The sequence below is a fragment of the Haliotis rubra genome, unplaced genomic scaffold, assembly GCF_003918875.1.
Source record: "Haliotis rubra isolate DU_JTF1 unplaced genomic scaffold, ASM391887v1 Scf44, whole genome shotgun sequence".
Classification (NCBI taxonomy): domain Eukaryota; kingdom Metazoa; phylum Mollusca; class Gastropoda; order Lepetellida; family Haliotidae; genus Haliotis; species Haliotis rubra.
In genome coordinates, this window is record NW_025767124.1 from 1965044 (window position 1) to 1985068 (window position 20025).

The 20025-nt window shown below is 42.1% G+C and overlaps 1 protein-coding gene across 1 annotated transcript in view; it reads left to right on the forward strand.

Moving 5' to 3' along the window:
• Positions 1 to 19772, forward strand: part of LOC124289327 (phenoloxidase-activating enzyme-like) — a 36256-nt gene extending 16484 nt beyond the window's left edge. Inside the window, exons 4-12 of the mRNA XM_046725941.1 lie at positions 3619 to 3757; positions 4439 to 4662; positions 9977 to 10109; positions 10391 to 10408; positions 13082 to 13298; positions 13854 to 13987; positions 15083 to 15241; positions 15507 to 15679; positions 16828 to 19772. Coding sequence (XP_046581897.1) covers positions 3619 to 3757; positions 4439 to 4662; positions 9977 to 10109; positions 10391 to 10408; positions 13082 to 13298; positions 13854 to 13987; positions 15083 to 15241; positions 15507 to 15679; positions 16828 to 17004 — 1374 coding nt within the window. The 3' untranslated portion in view covers positions 17005 to 19772. The remainder of the gene's footprint in view (positions 1 to 3618; positions 3758 to 4438; positions 4663 to 9976; positions 10110 to 10390; positions 10409 to 13081; positions 13299 to 13853; positions 13988 to 15082; positions 15242 to 15506; positions 15680 to 16827) is intronic.
• The last annotated feature ends 253 nt before the right edge of the window (positions 19773 to 20025 follow it).

Here is a 20025-nt window from a genome sequence, read left to right on the forward strand (position 1 = left end):
CTCAGTATAGACATTGCCCACGGTTTGCGAGTTATCAGTGTCCGGGCTGACGAGATGACTGTATAATGTAGTTTGTTCAGTGTATATGACGGAATCAATGACGTCCCTTATTTTCACAATGAAACATAATATAATAACATCCGCACTTTGTAGATAAATATTTCTAGGAAAAAGTTAAAACCAAACCTTCCAATTATGAAGTTATCTCGAATGGATTATATTACATTTTGGAAGGTACATGTATATCTTAGTCTAAAGTACATGACAAATCTTTAATTGAGAAACAAGTCTTTATAAACCTATCTTTATAACAAGTCTTTATAAACCTATGTTTATAGCAATGATTAAACTGCCAACATCCCTTTATTATTTTGTTGTATTTTTTGTTTCCTTTGTATATTTTCTAATTGGAAGGGCTGGTAGGGTTGCTTAGGGGTTAAAGTCAAGAAATGCACACTTAAGTCTCTAGATCGAGGCTACCTTCTTTATGTTGTGGGCGGATTATCGTTAAAGCATTGTTACATCGGTGACAGTTATTCCAGATCAGATTCTGAAGCTTGTGTGAGTTTGAGATTGTTTTGTTTTGGCTGGTCGAAAGGTAGGAATCTTGAAGACTAGAAATCATGTCTCCCTTTCCTTTCATTTCAACCCAAGGATACTGACAATGAGAAAACATGACGTCAAACATTATTATTTAAAATCCAAATTTAGATCTTAACGTTTGTTTCCTAGACATGAGTCTAATTAAAGTAATTTCGTTAAAACAAGATGAATAAATAAATGACTTCACTAATATAGTTTAATTTCAACAGACTTCGACCAGATGAATTTGTCTTGAAAAAACGTACAAATGAACAACGATTTGGATATTTAACTTCGATCATTTAGATTCTGGTTAATGTTTATTTTTGAAAATCCATTAGATTCCGCGCCAGTCAATTTACTGTTATTTATTGCAAGACACGGGTCTAGTTAAAAGACAATGAACCTGTCTAATCACGATTGATGGTTTAGTCTGGGGCTACCAGTCGCAGTCTCGCAAACCAATCGATAAAACCATTGCATCATGGCAATTGGCTCTTGCCATTAACAATTGTTTTATACAGCAAAACAAGATGTGTTCATTACAGGTACAGCGAAACGCTGTTAGGCAAAAAAGAAAGTTTTTCTCTTTCAGCCCACCCCAAAATACGATAAGTAGGTCATTATGTTTGGGTTTTTTGGAAGGGAAGGGGGTAGGGGCTAACATATTTATGTTTCTTTTAATGATGGTGAATCGATTGTGAAACGCAACCAATTATTCTAGTGGCATAACATACGAGCGCTACCGAGACCGTGCTAGGATCTATGGTGCTACTCGACAAAACGAGAAGAAAATGGTAAGTGTCAAGACCTCCAGCTTCGGATTTGAATCTATAGGCAAATGAGCAACACATGGCTTTTTAGGTCTTAGTAGAGAAATCCGAATGGCTCTGTTTGGAATATGAAGCAGACATTTACAAAAACTGACTCGAAACCAATTACTCGTTAATCAGGTGATAAGGACAGGACTTTGTTCGGAATAACGAGGTTTCTCATTAACGAGGCTGTGATATTGGGCCACATTTCAACAAGTATATACGTAAAACCAAACTCTTTGACTGTGCCCCTGAGACAAAACCAAGTTCGTCAGCTATTACGCTAGGTTTCTGAATTAACCAGTCTAAGAAAATGTCAAATAGGCCCTATTGTTAGCTCTGTCTCCCTCGAGAAAGCATCACCTCGAACTGCCCAACGGCAGCTAATATTAATAACAAGGCTGCAACTATAATAACCTCTAACATTTAACATGGCTTCTATAAACGGCAGGTCCCCGATATGATTAGATTGGGATTTATAGAAATATGTCACATTGAATACAACTCTACGTAAGACGCTCAATCATGACCCACACAGGTGATCTCGTCATCAGTGATGGTGTTTGCTCTACGTCTAATGAACCACGGGCGGGGTATACACTCGGCAAAATACACGTGGTTATTTTCATTAAATTTGCCAGACAGAGAAACAGCGTTAATCTGGTGAGGAAATGTCTCTCACTCACCTAGATGAAACAAATGAGGTCTTTGATTGGTTCTGTCGGACGATGTGCTTCTTTTAACCACCGTTTCTAGGCTGTTCCTTGGAACAAAATGTAAGATGGCGCGTTGTTCAATAAACGTCAAGTAACGCCTGAACACTTCCAATATATTCTTTCGTATGTATGTATGTATGTATGTATGTATGTATGTATGTATGTATGTATGTATGTATGTATGTATGTATGTATGTATGTATGTATGTATGTATGTATGTACGCCTCCGTCTCTCTCTCTCTCTGTGGATCGAAGGGTGAAGACAAATTTATGATTGTCACAGTAAATACACTTCGGCATGTGCAAAGTAAACAGTTGATAATGATTTCTCGAAACAATACTCGAAAATAATCGGCTTGTATAGTCTCGTCTAATGTTTGAAGCCAATGGTGGCATATCTGTTATCTACTAGACTAACACATTACTGTTTCATTTACGAATCACACAATCATTTTCGTCTTAAGGGGGCATTTTAGAAGTTGATATGATGAAGAGGAACATGTTACATTGACAACTTCTCTCTTGCAATAGATGCATAACTTGTTCTTCTTCAACACAATCCTTGCTTCTGTATCTCGGTAGGAACAAGTTACATGGGCTGACAACTTCTCTCTTGCAATAGATGCATAACTTGTTTTTCTTCAACACAATCCTTTGCTTCTGTGTCTCGGTAGGAACAAGTTACATTGGCTGACAACTTCTCTATTGCAATAGATGCATAACTTGTTCTTCTTCAACACAATCCTTGCTTCTGTGTCTCGGTAGGAACAAGTTACATGGGCTGACAACTTCTCTCTTCCAATAGATGCATAACTTGTTCTTTTCAACACAATCCTTGCTTCTGTGTCTCGGTAGGAACAAGTTACATGGGCTGACAACTTCTCTCTTCCATTCCAATAGATGCATAACTTGTTCTTCTTCAACACAATCCTTTCCAATAGCTTCTTGTTCTTCTTCAACACAATCCTTGCTTCTGTGCTTCTGTGTCTCGGTATGTTTAGATGTATATATGCTACTCACACTTTGCTAAGGATCACAAAACATCACAATTTTACTTAAACGTAGATTTATAATTTGAAATTGTATCCATTTTAAATTGGATAAATAATAATATGGTAACCCCTCTTTGGGCCAACAGTCACTTTAATCTAGCCTTATGCACTTGATAGATGAGTAACCACGGAAATTGTTTTCATGGCACCAATCAACCATTTTGCAAATCATGGAACGCGTCATTGACAAGTACACAACACCTGTCAACAACAGGTATGGGATCCACAAGACGAAATGACAAACTGATACCTAGGATCCATGTTTACAATAAGCTTACGTATTTAAACCCAATTTGACCCCACATCATAGTTTTCTGTTGAATCCATGATTTGATCCTTAGCAAAGTGTGAATAGTATATATAATGCTGAACATATTTTGTCCCACATCCGGGACCATGCACTCGTAGTGTCTCACTTTGTATAATACCTTCCTCCATCTGTATCTTCACAGTCGTACTGGGCAAACATCAACAACAGCACAACGTTGACACATTTCTTCCACAACCTGACACTGGCCAAATGTATGCGGATTTTCCCAACCCATTTTGAGGGCCCCTTCTCTGCCCTCCGACTTGAACTGCTCGGCTGTGGTAAGTCTCACTACGATATTATGTCTCAATACTTTATCTTGTTTGTTTGTTTGTTGTTTAACGCCGCACTCAGCAATATCCCAGCCATATGGCGGCGGTCTGTAAATAATCAAATCTGGGCCAGACAATCCAATTATCAACATCATGAGCATCGATATCTACGCAATTGGGAACCGATGACATATGTCAACCAAGTCAGGGAGCCTGACCACCCGATCCCGTTAGTCGCCTCATACGACCAGCATGAAGATCAATCTGGATCTACACGGGTCGCTGAAGCCTCGTTGACTGTGACCAACATCATCAGGATCGATCTACGCAATGGGAATATGATGACATGTGTCAACCAATCACCCCACCCGATCCCGTTAGTCGGCTCTTACGACATGCATGGGCTGCTGATAACCAATTCTAGCCAGGATCTTCACCACTGTTCACGGGTTGATAGTGTTTCTCTCACTTAAAAATGTATTCTTTTGGGGTCGTGATAATTAAATGCTGAGAACAAGCAGATATTACAATTACCAAGGTTGGCTGGGGGAAGCGCCAAGTGGATAAAGATTTTCTCTTCACGCCGATGGTCGAGTTTCGAAACCCTTCATCACACCCACTCGCTCTTTCTGTCATAGCAGTTATCAAGTTTATTTGACTATTTGAAATTTCATTTCCTTCTTTTCACAGATATAGAAGAATGTACAGCTAAGTTAAACGTTTATGCAAGCGAAGTTATACCGCCAGAGATTGGAAACCAGCCTGGCATTCAAATCAAGCTTACTTCAGAAACAATTTTGACGTCACTAGCCGTGACGTATGAAGCACGTGCTCACGAGGAAGTTCAGCTGGATCTAGAGTACAGTCGGTCATGTGTCAACTATACTGCAGTGGTCAACAGCCAGGTCACACAGGTAGGAAAGTTACTGACCTCTGGCCTCTCCAAACGGGCATCTCTATGTTTCAATGAAAATTGCTTGACTGGGCGTCTGTCTATCCTATAGATATAGGATAGACAACCGGTGATCGATGTCTTGTAGGCGATGATTGGACAAATGTAAACATGGTTTTCATTGGTCCTCCGTATCGCATGAAACAAATTGCAGTCTGAGGAAAGTTGTAAAATAACACCAGCAGAGTAATTTGGTACCATTTGTACCACCCAAAACAAACTGTCGAGATTTCAACATGTCATAGCGTTCATTTACATATACATTTGGGAATAAAGGGGATTGCGCACCTGTGACCGGATATGTTACAGATGTGTATCAGTTTATGGCGGCTGTGTAAAATAGCTACAACCTTGCTGGACAGTTGAATCAGTCAAAGTATGGCCTCTTGGCCAGTTTATAACTAGGCATCGTTTGCTATGACTAGACTTTATGTTGTTTTCATTTGATTAAATATATTAGCCGTTCTAACATTTTGCGGGAAAGGGGTCCACTGCGGTCCACTGGAAATGTTTTACTTGCATACTACGGAAACTATTGAATTATCAGCCATGGCCATTTCACCGAGCCATATTGTTTTTCTTTTTCATACGTTTCTACATATATATAATGATTGAGAGAAACTTATAATGAAGTCCATGACCCTAGAGTGAATGACTATGGTTTTACGCCGCTTTTGGCAATAGTTCACTAATATTGCGGTTAGGGACACCAGCAATGGGCTCCACGCATTGGTCCAAGTAGGGAATCGAACCCGGGTCTTCAGCGTGACGAGCGAACACTTTAACCACGAGGCCCCCACCGCCCCCATGACTCTGGATAGTTTTTTTTATATCTTCACTATCTTTACCAACTAACCCGCTGGGAAACAACTACGATCGAAGACTTGCTTCTGTTGTATATTATATCTGAAGAAAGAACTGTACCTCGTTCATAAAAAGTGTACTTATTTCCTTACTTTTTAAATTCTACAAACGTTTTACGTCACTAATTGTCCTTTGGGGTATGATTTATAAATCAGGGATTTTTTCTCCCAATCTGTGAGCAAAATGTCAAACCCTTCAGATTTAGAGAAATATGGGAAGTCAGCGACACTTTTAATATAAATTAATGTTTCAGTTGGCACGTTTTATCTTCATTACGTTTCCCCCATTGTTCCCTTAAGGTATTACTGGAGGAAAAATATACATTTTCCCCCCGATCTCTGTCCCCGCAGCTTTGAAATACATATCCATCAATCATGCAATTCTCATGAGGGTGAATAATTTGGTTAAGTAAAGAACCACATGGAATAATCCGGAATTTCCTCACAAGATGTAACTGCTTTGTAAGTGACTTCAAGTTCAGTTCGACCCATTGTTTCCATATTCAGCAGTTCCACTTGAGTGAGCTTAGCTTTTTTACGCCGCTTTAAGCAACATTCTAGAAATATCACGGCGTGGGACAACAGAAATGGGTTTCATACATCGTACCCATCTAGGGAATCCAACCTTCGGCTTGACGAGTGAACGTTTTTTACCACTAAGCTACCCCACCGCCTCCTGCTTGCAATTACTGTGGTACATAATTGTGTCACAGTCTACGAGGCTCCAGCGACCCGTGAAGATCCGGGTTAGAATTGATCTTCAGTAACCCATGCTTGTCGTAAAAGGCGACTAATGGGATCGGGTGGCCAGGCTCCCTGACTTGGTTGACATATGTCATCGTATCCCAATTGCGTAGATCGACGCTCATGCTGTTGATCACTGGATTGTCTGGTCCAGACTCGATTATTTACAGACCGTCGCCATATAGCTGGAATATTGCTGAGTGCGGCGTTAAACAACAAACTAACCAACTATGTCGTCGATATCAGTCTTTCTCTGATGTTTTCACGAGAGTGGTTGGAAGAGCCTGAGTCACGTGATAGACCAATCGCGCGAGACTTATGTGGGATGAGAGTGTTAGTGCGGCGTTAAACAACTAACCAACCAGCGAGGCTTCAGTGATGGTGTTCTGTACTCGGTGATTGTGGTAATAACGGTATGATAACGGTATATAACGTGTTAATCACAATGTGTCGCAGAGCCTTCCGACTACCTCCCCTTACCAGCAGGTGCGGAAGTACACAAACGTCATGTTGCTCCCGGCTTTTCTGTAAACGCTTCCACGAACGGAAGTACAGCCAGCTGATGTTGTCAATTTCTTAACTCAGTACACGCTTCAATTAATCAAGTGCTGAATGAGTCCCTGTTTGTCAAATGGCACGTTGTGGTGTTCTTTGTTACAATGCGTTTGTTTATTTTTGTGTTTGAACGTTCTGGCGCATGTTTTGATAGCACTGACTTTCCAAAATATATGATATAATAAAACATATTGGACATTTTATTGCGTTCCATCAGCTTGATATTGACACCCACAAAACTATCGTAACTCTTTAGTAATGACAGGGAGTAGAAATTAAAAAGTGCTTTTGGGAAAGTTGCGATTGTTTAGGTTCATTTGATATCGCTGTTCACATAGTTGATATATTTTCTGGTCCTCGTTATTACAATCTGTGATGTTGTGTACAGATAATGTATGTTGTGTATGTTTTTTCTCTATATTTTTTTATCGTTTCGTGATGTCACAGAATCGTAACAGATTCAGCAATAACTGATAGCATCTATGTAGACACCATCCTCGTTTATCAAGTGTATATTGTGATCTATTCTATTATCATAAATTACCTGAAGCCATCCTCAGCAGATCCTCTATTCGGAACCAATATCACCATCTTAGTTTTGGGCCTTCAGCAACCCATGCTTGTCGGAGGAGGCGACTAACGGGATCGGGTGGTCAGGCTCGCTGACTTGGTTGACACATATCATCGTATCCAAATTACGTAGATCGATGCTCATGCTGTTGACCACTGGACTGTCTGGTCCAGACTCGATTATTTACAGACCGGCGTCATATTGCTGGAACATTGCTGAGTGCCTCCTTGATTAATAAACAAAACAAAACAAAAACAAAAACGCTCGTGTCAGGCAGCCATACTTCCAATAGCAATAAGGTTTTGTCAGGAGTCTATCCCATCAGTTAAATGACAACTGTCTGGTCCAGACTCGATTATTTACAGACCGCCTCCATATAACTGGAATATTGCTGAGTGAGGCGTTAAACAACAAACAAAACAACATAGAATTTATCTCCTTCATGAGTGTAAATTGATTAGTCGGCGAATTTTATATCTATGCAATTAAATCGAGCTGTAAACTACACTATTGTAGCGAATAGGTTTCGTTATCGTAATAGAATGGAAAGTTCATTCCATGGATGACCGAGGATGCCTTAGACATTTACCGTTTTCTAGCTCCGGCGATTCCTCCCACCAAAGACCCTGAGAGTGTTGGTCGTGCCAGTCTCCCCTAAAAGTTTGCAGGAGCCCGGCACGTGTGGGGGGCACCATCCTCGTGGGTCGGGTGCAGGTGAGCGGGCAACTACCCCCAGTCCGCCGCTCCTTTGCACGGGCTTAACGTGAGTGAGTGGGGCACGCATGCGCACGGATGCATTTCACCATTACATGCAAGCACGTGCCTTACTGCCTCACAAAAATTACAAAATTATCCAATCCCACACCACCCTCCTTCAATTCCAAGCACCTATTGTATTATTGCAGACATGTATACAAATGACATTTGTGATAATAATTGGCCTTCTCGAAGTATCCTCTTCACTGAAATACCTTTGGACATCTTAAAGGGAGGTTTGCTAGGGTCTGCCCATGCTTTTTGTGTTATGCCCTTGCCTGATGCCCATGGTCATCCAATGGACATACTGATCAGTGTCGTGTCTGAAGCTGAAACATTGTCACCTGTCATTATCATTGAAACCAAATCGTCGGACTCGCCGCTATTCGTTAAGCAGAGTTGCGTCCCCTAGTCACGCCAGAATCCTATGAGTCCCGATGCGTCTCGATTCTGTTTCTAGGTTTGCCAGCGCTTGTGGGTTTCACCATAGGGGTATACGTATGCGACCAGCATCACTGTCGGCTTTCCTACATGCCAACCCGTGAAGGTCGGGGTTATGATGAGCCTTCAGTAACCCGTGCTTGTCGTAAGAGGCAACTAACGGGATTGGGTGGTCAGGCTCGCTGACTTGGTCGACATATGTCATCGGTTCCCAATTGCGCAGATCGATGCTCATGCTGTTGATCACTGGATTGTCTGGTCCAGACTCGATTATTTACAGACCGTCGCCATATAGCTGGAAAAGTGCTGAGTGCGGTGTAAAACTAAACTCACTCACTCACTCCTACACGCCAAGCTGACACGCCGTGATATAACTGTGGCTTTAAACACACTCACTCACTCTGCACTGAACCACATATCTATTGAGCCATATTTGAGTTGGCGGAGGGAAACGTGTTGTTTAAAGAACTCGAAATTTATGGGCATGTTAGTCTGAAGGTGGAACCATGAGCCTCCCAAACCACTCCACCACCCACCTTCCCCCTAGCCTCCCCGATCATCCGTTTGATGACTAGGATCTGTGCTAGTCGTGCATGGCACATGACCAATTGTCGCTGCTCAGGAATTCAGCATCACTGCACTAACATTAATGTTTTGACATGTACAATAGCATCACCATGTTCTCTGTTTAGGGATGTTGTTGCATGTGACATGGTTTAATATGTGCATGTTACTTACATACTCTTGTCTACATTGTGTGATCACCTCCTTCAACAGTGCTAATTGGTAATGTTTCCTTACGTACTCATGCTGGAATGAGTGAATGAGTTGAGTCTAGTACCTCATTTAACGCTATTCAAGTTATGTCGCAGTGTGCCAGTATAATGTTGGAGTAACAATATGACTTAAATTGAACTCACTCCCCCTAACGTTGGAGGAGAGCCATGCAGTTCCCGGGCGTTTACAAGGTCGATGGGGGCCATGCCCACTTCTATAAAGCATACTAGACGAAACTGCAATACGTACGGTTCTTTTTGCCCAAGAGCAGAGAGAAGAGGTTTTTGAAGCTTGAGTTTTTAATTTGAAACTAATACACAGACAATTTTAAGGAGAAGAGGTGTACCCACATCCCAATTTTCAGACACCCGAGCCTAGGTATAATTGTTTGCGTCCATTACATGTCCGTATCTGCCATAACTTTAAAATCTAACATAAACACGGGTGACTCGAAGTTGACAGTGTCCAGTCTGCATGACCATGTTTCTTCGACTTCGACTTAAGCAGGATCTGGTTGGATGACAAAAATTAGCCCCAGAGCTGCCATTAATGGCGTCCTTTTCTTTCAGTTGTACCGAAGCCCGGAGGATGCCCCGCGCCAAGTGTCTGTGATAGCCTTCTACACACCTGTCCGGGCGCAGTGTGTCAGGGTGACACCTGTCGGCCTAACGGTCCTGGAATCCGTCAAACCATACGGATGTGGTAAGAATAGTTTCATTGTCATTCTTTAAACCTTTAAACCACCCGTTGGAATTATTCAGGACGATAACAGAAACGAAATGTTCATACGATAGATACGTCAAAAGTAAGGTCGCGGCGCAAAATGTGTCTCAAAATGTTTTCAATTGGTCCGTATATTCAAATACCCAGTTCAGTTCAATTTTCAACATGTAAATGCTCAGAATCCAGATTCTAGCATCACATTTGTTGTTTTACTATTTTACTTTTCATCACATCAGTTGTTTTACTATTTTACTTTTCAGATGCCACAATAACAGAAGGTAAGCCCGTATTTATATATCCCACTCTCCTTAACCCCACATTCTGCGGAGTCCGATTAATTCCCAACGTACCGGAATTCCTGCAGTATCTCGCTATTTGATGAATTACGGTAAATTGGCCTGTGTAGAACGTGTACGATGTTGTAAATAGGTATATTGCCATAAGCCCAGGATATTTATCTCGATAACACATGGCTTTGTTCCCCGCCATCATAGCCTGAACTAGTGCGCCATTCACCAGAGCACCCTAACACCATGTATATGTACACATACTTTCGTAGCTGAGGTCTCAACCTTGCTTTACGTTCGTGCACTGTGCTAGATTCAGTTCGTTTCCAAACTACAGCAACATCTCAAGAAATGCTTAATTGTAGACATATGGTATAAAGTACTTCAAGGGCAACGCGCCCTTGCTTATTTCATTTGATAATAATGGCAGTCGGATGTCTTCGGAGCTGGAGATTGACAATGTTCCTCTGAAGGACGTCTTCAGTTAAAAACCCTTTCCCATAATCTGACAGCCAACATGCCGATTTGTACTGCTGTAGCAAATTTGGACCTTGCAATGTCTGTGAGTTGAAGTAATGACCTTTTCGGTTTAATTGTTACGAAGAAGCGCAATCAAAACTGGTTTCCCGTAGCCTTGACGAGTGCGCTAGACTGACAGCATGACATGCGGTGGCTTAACGTAGGGAATGTTGATGGGAGACTGTCAGCCGATCATATTACTAATATAGGGACATTAAAGGAATCCTATAAGACCGGGAGCATTCTGTACCGTACATATAATTACATGCTGTTCTTCCTGCAGTGACTGTTAGGAAAACGACCTGTGTAAACCGACAGCTTCGCAAGAGTTTGTATGATCTATTTGCGCGACTTTTGAAAACTTAAGCGTTTTAGAAAAAACAAACTGATTAGGTGTCTCCTTGTGCTTCATACTACAGCCCATTCAGAATCAGTTCGTTGACTCTTTTTCATCTTAATGACTGGTATCTGTAATGAACTGTCAGAGATGTAGGCTTGTGGTGTAAAATACTGACAACACACGGATATTGATAAAAGATGCGGTGAAACAGGAGAAAATGGAAAATGAGGGTGTGCCAAGTTAGATATGTTTTGGCCTTGGTGTTGCTTGAATATTGATAAGCCATATTAAACAGCATGTGTTACTCATTGAATGCTTCATTTCCAAATGCTGTTTGTGTGCTGTACTGGTAAAGCGACCTCGAACCATACGTGTTCACGGTTGTCAAGGAGCGGTAGGTAGACTTGTGGTTAACGCGTTCGCTCGTCACACCGAAGAAACGGGTTCGATTCCCCACATGGACACAATGCTGGAATATTGCTACAAGCGGCAAAACTAAGTTCACTCACTCATTGTTGTCCAATATTATCTATCCCCTGTTAAAGCATATTTTCTAAAACTACGCTCAGTTGCTTAATTTACATTCCATTTTATTCAAAAACATAACTATTTTTTAAGGCATTCAATGGAAGAAAACAAAACATCATTTCACTGCCATGCGTTCTGTTCCGAAAACACTCTGAAAGAAAGCAATAATTCTTTATTGGTTTGGGTTCTTTTGCGAAAAACAATCTGGAATTCTGTAAATCGAGTATACGGTAAAAGGTGAAATAGTCTGATTCAGGTAATGTCTGCAAAACAAGCTGTTGATGTGTTGCTACAAGAGCTGTAAGAACACACACCAAGGCAAAGTCACAGAACGCTGTAGAGCTCGCCAGATGAACCAACGATTTTGTTTTGAATGTGTTGAAGTTAAAGTTTGGCTCTCGTTTAATTACGTTCCCTATGACCGACCACAGAGAGAACTGTGAGTGTTGTGTCTGTACGCCACTAGACAGCAGACTAGACAATTAACCAGATGGTGTATCACCGGTTTCCACATACACCCGCGAAACGTCATGTTGCTTCACAACACACGCAGCCAACATACTCTGTTTACCTTAGTGTGTTTACTCCAGATTTATGATTCATGCTCTGTTTATCGGACACGATGGAACATATATGAGTAGTTAAATATTGTTATATTAAATCAGGTGTATGAATTTTGAATATTGTTTATTCGTGAACGCGACTGCGTTACACATAGGAAAACAAACACAACTAAAGTTTGTATTTGTATGCACGAAGCAGAAAAGAGATGGATTTATAGTGTGTTCTGCACGTCCTATAGCAGGTGGCTCAATAATGCATGTGTACTCCATCACTCGACGTTCCAATTGCTGATGGGTACATGGATAGCCCAGTGGACTATGACGTTTAGAGTTATGAGTGAGTGAGTGAGTTTAGATTTACCCCGCTTTTAACAATATTCCAGCAATATCACAACGGGGACATCAGAAATGGATTCACACACTGTAACCATGGGGAATCGAACCCGGGTTTTCGGCGTTACGAGCGAACACTTTAACCACAAGGCTATCCCAGAGTTGAGTCCTTTATCAGCTTGTCGCAAGTTCGATTTCCGACAACCACCTTCAAACATAATCTGGAATCTGGGATTCGAACTCATGACCATTGGTTTCTGGCACGCCTCACAGACGACTGGGCTACTCGCATGAACATTGAATTAATATTGAATATTGTGATCAGTTTCACTTCTTACTGGTATATACCGCAGGCCTGTATGTTGTATATTTCTGTCACAGGGACATTCGCAGAGTGCGGACGAACGAGGAAGACGTCGGGCATCCGCCGGAAGCGCGTGGTCGGCGGTAACCCTGTGACCCCTGGTGATTGGCCTTGGTTGGTGTCCATGCACTTCCTCAAGTGGCACAACTTCACCAACTCCTCGGGACTTAAACATCTGTGCGGTGCCAGCCTCATCGGACGGGAGTGGATCCTGTCTGCCGCTCACTGTTTTGAGTACGTAGAAACAGAGGCATCTTTCGTCATCGTCACATTCCACGGGCCATTCAGCAGCCTGGTTCCGTGGGTCTGTTGTGCCTGCTCTAACGTGTCGGAGCGTTAGCGCAGGCGCAACAGACCCAGGGAACCAGACTGGCTATTCAGTTGCACCGACCTATTTCGCAGGTTCTTTTGAAGGGGTTGTACATTGTACGGCTTGTTACCGTGCCATTATTTGAGACTCCAGTATGCAGAATTATCTGTGGTTGGTTTTATAGTGGGTGAGTTTAGTTTTATGTCGCTTTCAGCAATATTGCAGCAATATCTTTGCGGGGGCACCAGAAATGGGCTTTTCACATTGTACCCATGTAAGGAATCGAACCCGGGTCTTCCGCGTGACGAGCTACCCCATCGCCCCTGTTGGTTTTGTAAGCTGACACCGATGGTGTGGGGACACTGGTTAAAGCCGTTGTAGCTTCTTTTCTTCTTTTCATTTTCTGTCTATTTGATTTGCTGCAAAATGTTTGTCGATAGATGACAAATGTAGTAAGATATCCCTCTTACTATCTGCAGCCCGCATGTGTTCAGCGGTTTGGATGACCCCGCCAACTGGCGCGTGGCTCTGGGAGAGCATGACCAGAGCTCTGCCGACGGCACAGAACAGCTGATGGAGGTAGAAAGTATCACGAAGCATCCAAACTTTACAAGTAAGTCCACACCATACGATGCCTGAAAATTAAACCTCCTTTTACGGAAAAAAAAATAATTTGAAGATGTCCTGTGCATATACCAAATCTGCCGATGTCGAGTACTATTGTATAGTTTCAACAAGAGCATTTTTCCACATGATTAAAACAGTTTCAGAACATAATAAAAATTAGATATACACACTTACACTTATAAATGATCTTCAGTAACCGATGCTTGTCGTATGAGGCGACTAACGGGATCGGGTGGTCAGACTCGCTGACTTGTTGACACATGTCATCGTATCCAAAATACGTTAATCGATGCTCATGATGTTGAACACTGGATTGTCTGGTCCAGACTCGATTATTTACAGACCGACGTCATATAGCTGGGAAATTGCTGTGTACCTCCTTGATCAATAAACAAAACAAAACAAAACCAAAAACGCTCGTGTCAGGCAGCCATACTTGCAGTAGCAATAAGGTTTTGTCAGGAGTCTATCCCATCAGTTATCTAACAACGTAAATGGTTAACATAGTCACGGGTCGAAATTGTCCTCTGGATTAATGCAATATGGAATACCGATTTTGGCAACAATGGGAAATGAAAAGTAACAGAAGTAGGTCAAGTTATTTAAGAAATAGGCTCCACCTTCTTATATTCCTTCCTAAAAACCCACCCCTACAATGGAACAGGTCGTGATTTTGTACGCCAAACACCGTTAATGTGAGACAGTCTGCGATTTTATATACGGAATGCAAGAGAACATCATTTTAGGCACTCGACAAAGAGCAAGCTCGAGCCCAGTGTGACGAATCTAGCTTTTACCACTAGGCTACTTTGCTCTTTGCGAAAGTGGGGCGACGGGATAGCCTAGAAGCTCGTCACGCCGCAAATCTGGGTTCGATTCCCCAAGTGAATACAATGTATGAAAACCATTTCTGGAGTCCCCCGCCCTGATATTGCTGAAGTATTGCTGAAAGGCGTAAGACCTCACTCACTCAATCACTCACTCACTCACTCTTTGCAAAAGAGCGCTAACAGATGAGTGCTGTATAGAAAACAACGACTATCTGAGTGTAAGAAAACCTACCCCTTTTATGCTGTTACAGTTTCTGGCAATGACCCCATCCTGTTCGACATAGCGCTGTTGAAACTGAAGCGACCGGCAGTGTTGTCAGACTACGTCAACCTCGTGTGCCTCGACAGGATCGGGGACTTCCCCACGGGCTCAAGGTGCATCGTCTCGGGGTGGGGACAGGACACGACAGGTGAGGAGAGGGGTGTTGATTACCCTTGGCACATCCACGTGTTAGTATAATGTGAGAATTTAGAGGGGGACGGCACTCCCGCAAACCGGATGTAGGAGCACTTAAATTATCCATAATTTCAAAAGGAAAATAACACAATAGTACAAAATTCGCCATAAATGAGACGACGTTATGTGAAGATCGTAAAAAAATATGTTCGGATGTTTTTGTATCGCGCACGCAGTAGAATTTCTGATTAAATGGGTCCCTGTATTCGGAATTTCAGAAACGCCGGGAACAAAACTGCCATTTATGACTTTCCTGCCAATCATGGACGCTGATGCATGCCGGGACAAGTACAACGCACTTCCGGAGGATCATATGGCACGAACGGTAGTGCGGGTGGACGACTCGGTGTTTTGTGCAGCAACCGAGACGGGAGGCCAAGATGCATGCTATGTGAGTGGATTTTCATGAAAGTATTTGACAAAATATTAGGCGCACTCACAGACCATTTGCATATTCAATGGATGTAGGGCGTAAATTGATATGTTATACCTCTTCAAAAAAAAACACGGTTAAGGGCTTTTTAGAAGCACATTAAAATGAATAAATGAGTTAAGTTTACATCTTTGGCTTTTCTGCGTTAACCCGCGAAGGTCCAGGTTAGAATTGGTCTTCAGCAACACATGCTTGTCGTAAAAGGCGACAAACGGGATCGGGTGGTCAGACTCGCTGACTTGGTTGACACATGTCATAGTATCACTAATGCGAAGGTCGATGCTCATGCTGTTGATCACTGGATTGATGAGTGCGGCATAAAACAACAAGCACACAAACAAACATTCTGGGTCAGCATCTATCACTTCCTATCTATACCAGTCTGAAAAAACGACTCTTTGGATCGTATGGTCTCTTGGGCATGGGTTATATACAAGCTACAATTATATATTCTTAAAAGAAAACAAGCAAACAAATCGCTACTGATACAGGATGTTTTATGAAATTCGATGTGAACTTGCCAGGTAAACTGGAGATAATTTTACGTTGTTCGAAATTGGGCTTTATGTGAAGTATTTTCTTAAATTCAGAGGTGTTTGTACATCAAATTTATACATTACATTCAATGTAATAATTTATATAAACTCAAACATTAAAGCTTCTTTTAAAGAAGTCAGTGAAATAGAAATCACAGCTGTAAAACATTGTAATCTTTTGATAAATGAATAGTGAATGTTGTGAGGTCTTCTCGGATATCGGCCTCTGAGAAGGTCTAAACAAAGCCAAACCTATCACCTGTGTTGACGTACTAGTATTATATTTTCGACCCGTAAAGATCCGGGGTAGAATAGGTCTTCAGCAACCCATGCTTGCCACAAAAGGCGACTATGCTTGTCGTAAGAGGCGACTAACGGGATCGAATGGTCAGGCTCGCTGACTTTGTTGACACATGTCATCGGTTCTCAATTGCGTAGGTCAATGTTGATGATGTTGATCCCTGGATTGTCAGGTCCAGATTCGATTATTTACACCATATAGCTGGAATATTGCTGAGTGCGGCGTAAAACTAAACTCACTCACTCACTATCATATTATTTTCTGTTTAGGGAGATTCGGGGGGACCGTTCATCTGTGAGAAGGACGACCAATGGTACCAGGTGGGTATAGTCTCCCTCGGCTACATCTGCGGTGACCTTCAATACCCCGGCGTCTACACCAAGGTGGCCCACTACAAAGACTGGATCGAAGACACCATCGCCAACTACAACTACACCAACAACTGAGGACAACGTCATCACTCAGCAGGGACCTTGCGAACGCTATAGCCATATCTGAAACGAAGCTACCAGAAAGGTAGACCAACGACCTCGACTGAGACGCTGGATGATAGGATTTACCTCATAAACTCCGATGATCTGAAGCTGAATCATGAATCATCACCTCACCTTGAATCATCTCGCATCAGCTGTAGATGTATATACCATATACATAATGCCTGGCTGACCTCGGTATAACATCAGTAACTCGTAGCCTGGTGTTCAGCCTGCTGATGCCCATTGGAATTTTCATCGTCATTCTTGCTGTGTCACATAATGCTTTAAGTACAAGCAGCTCGCCACGGCCGCGCATAATTGCCGTTGTGGTCGTTACCGTAATGAAGAGTGGGGAGGGAGTTAACGTTCCCGGACAACGCACCATACCAGAAGGAAGTCCTGGTGAGATGGGGAGAATGGCGGAGGAACTGGGGGGATGATGAACACGATTTGATGGCGTATTAAGATATTTTCCCAATCTACCCTTGGCGTATCTGGTAGACCGTGCCAAAGACAACTGGTATTATCAAGCAGGATTGAGAAGTACAAGAGCCCGTTATATGGAGGTATCTGGATGCTGTTAACGTTGACAATAGCGCAAACGTACAATGCTTTGCTATAGGATACTGAAGAGTGGTTAGATATATAGAACTTGAGAAGAGTTGTGTGTGATGATACGTCTTGATGCAGTGTCTGGTAAGTCGCTTACCAGAGTTACCTCCCCTAGATGCGCCATGATCCTCCGATCGTGCTATAGAATCCTAGCTTCGAACTGATACTGGTCTCGGGTTCTCAGCATCACCAAAGTAGTGAGCGACAGAGCCTCCTTCGGACCTCTAACGTTACGTTCGCACACCGTGATATAACTAAAACACTATTCACAGCCCTGTTGTAACACCGTTACTTCATCCTATAAACCTAGGTTATATACGCTGGTGCTATTATTTAAGCCGCTATGTGTTAAGTGCACGACAGAGAATAGCAGTTGGTATATGAGTGTTGTCGATTGAGGGCACATGTGTATGCAGGATTAATGCACATGAAGTGCCCAGGATGAGGTCGCATCTCCTTTAAACATACCAAACATGCCTGATATACACAACTCAAAAAGTTTAAGAACACTCGATTAGTTTTCATATGACTATGGTTAATATGTCATGTCGAATGAAAAAATGGAGTGTTTTTTTACTTCCTTAGAGTGTCAAGGGTTTTACACTGATGTGGTATCAATCTTGAATCGGATGAATAAAACAAACTGGGAACCGTCTTCGCTGTGACTGGATCGCTAAATTGTAGATCGACATACTATTCAACAATCGATAGGGATTCTGGTATCTGATGGTACCAGCCTGAATTTGTACGTACGCATATGTTTACTGCTCAGCCTGTGTAAGAATCTTTGGTGTGGACATTCAGTGGAATCAAACCATTGCCTTTGAATAGGAAACTCCCCGGCGTGTACAGACTCATGCACGGTCATTTCTTACGTTATGGATTAATATTAAAGGATTATTTGGGTAGGTTTAAATAATAATTTAATATAAATGTGAAACTCTAAATTGGAAAATTGGGTCAAGGGATTTATTCACTATTATGTGATGCGTAACCTTCCACCAGTGCTGGGGCGGTGGGGTAGCCTAATGGTTAAAGCGTTGGCTCGTCACGCCGAAGACACGGGTTCGAATCCCCACATGGGTACAACGTGTGAAGCCTATTTCTGGTGTCCCCCGCCGTGATGTTGCTGGAATATTGCTAAAAGCGGCGTAAAACCAAACTCACTCAGTCAGTCCACCAATGCTGTCGATCGCGTTGAATATGCACGTCCGGGTCGTGTTTCTTTTAAGTTTGTTTAGAGTACTTATGTCTATGTCATTGAAGCTGTAATCGTGTCATGACGTTGGTACATACTCCTCGCAAAACAACTGTTAGCATTCAGTCGTAATCAACCACCATCTGGACGCGTAGTAATGTCCCTACCAAAAGTTGAGCTGTATGTATAATGAGTGTTTGAGGTCATGTTTCGATGGCATCTTAGTGATCTGTTTATGGAGATGAAGGATGCTGAAAATTAGTTTGGACAACTGAGACGTCTGTTGGCAGTGTTATTCTTTAACGGTTCGTGAACAAACGGGACTGGTAATTGATTGTACGTGTGAGGGATGCCTTTCAATTATGACGTCAATGATGACGGAACTAGTAGACACAACACAATCAAGAATGTCAGTCGTGCATAGCGTCAGTATCATATGCCTTGGCAAACCCATTAGAAACACAACCTATTTGGCCGCCATTATGTAACTGGTTTCTTTACTGGGGAAAGCAAACGCTTGAGCCAATCATTCTCTAAGGTGCTGTAGACAGAACCCAGTCCGTGTTTGTGCGTCGCTTAGTATGATGCCCTGTTGTGGAGCTCAACATGCCAAGCCGGATATCGGTAAAATTTGCTTTACGAACAAGGCTCGAATATAGTTAAAACAATTTTGTTTTTTGGAGTAAATTTTGTTTTGACATTTTAGGAAATGACTTGTTTGTTATATTCTGTTAAATATGAATTAGTATGTATGCAGAAGGGAGAAAAATGCACAAATCATGTTTATGTAACATTTGTTTTATGTAATATTTGTTTTATACCATTTTATATTGATGTTGAAATGTATACATATACATATACATGTACTTCTCTTCATGTTGTAAAAAGTTATCATTGGTGAATAAAATCGTTACATAATTTTCTAAAACAGTCGTTTCCTGCAAGAGTTGTGATGTTGCAATACGTTGTGTTTATACACATGGACCCAGAGTTCGAAATAGCCATCCGCCCAAACACACCCGAGACGAGTTAAGCTTGTGCAAAAGTTTAACGTTTCCTGGTCGACGGAGAGGGCCCCGTTCCTCTAAATTCCCACACTTTAACATAGACTTGCGGCAGTCGTAGCGCTACGATCGCTTAGAGGAACGGGGCCCCGGTTAATATTTAAACAATAATATCTC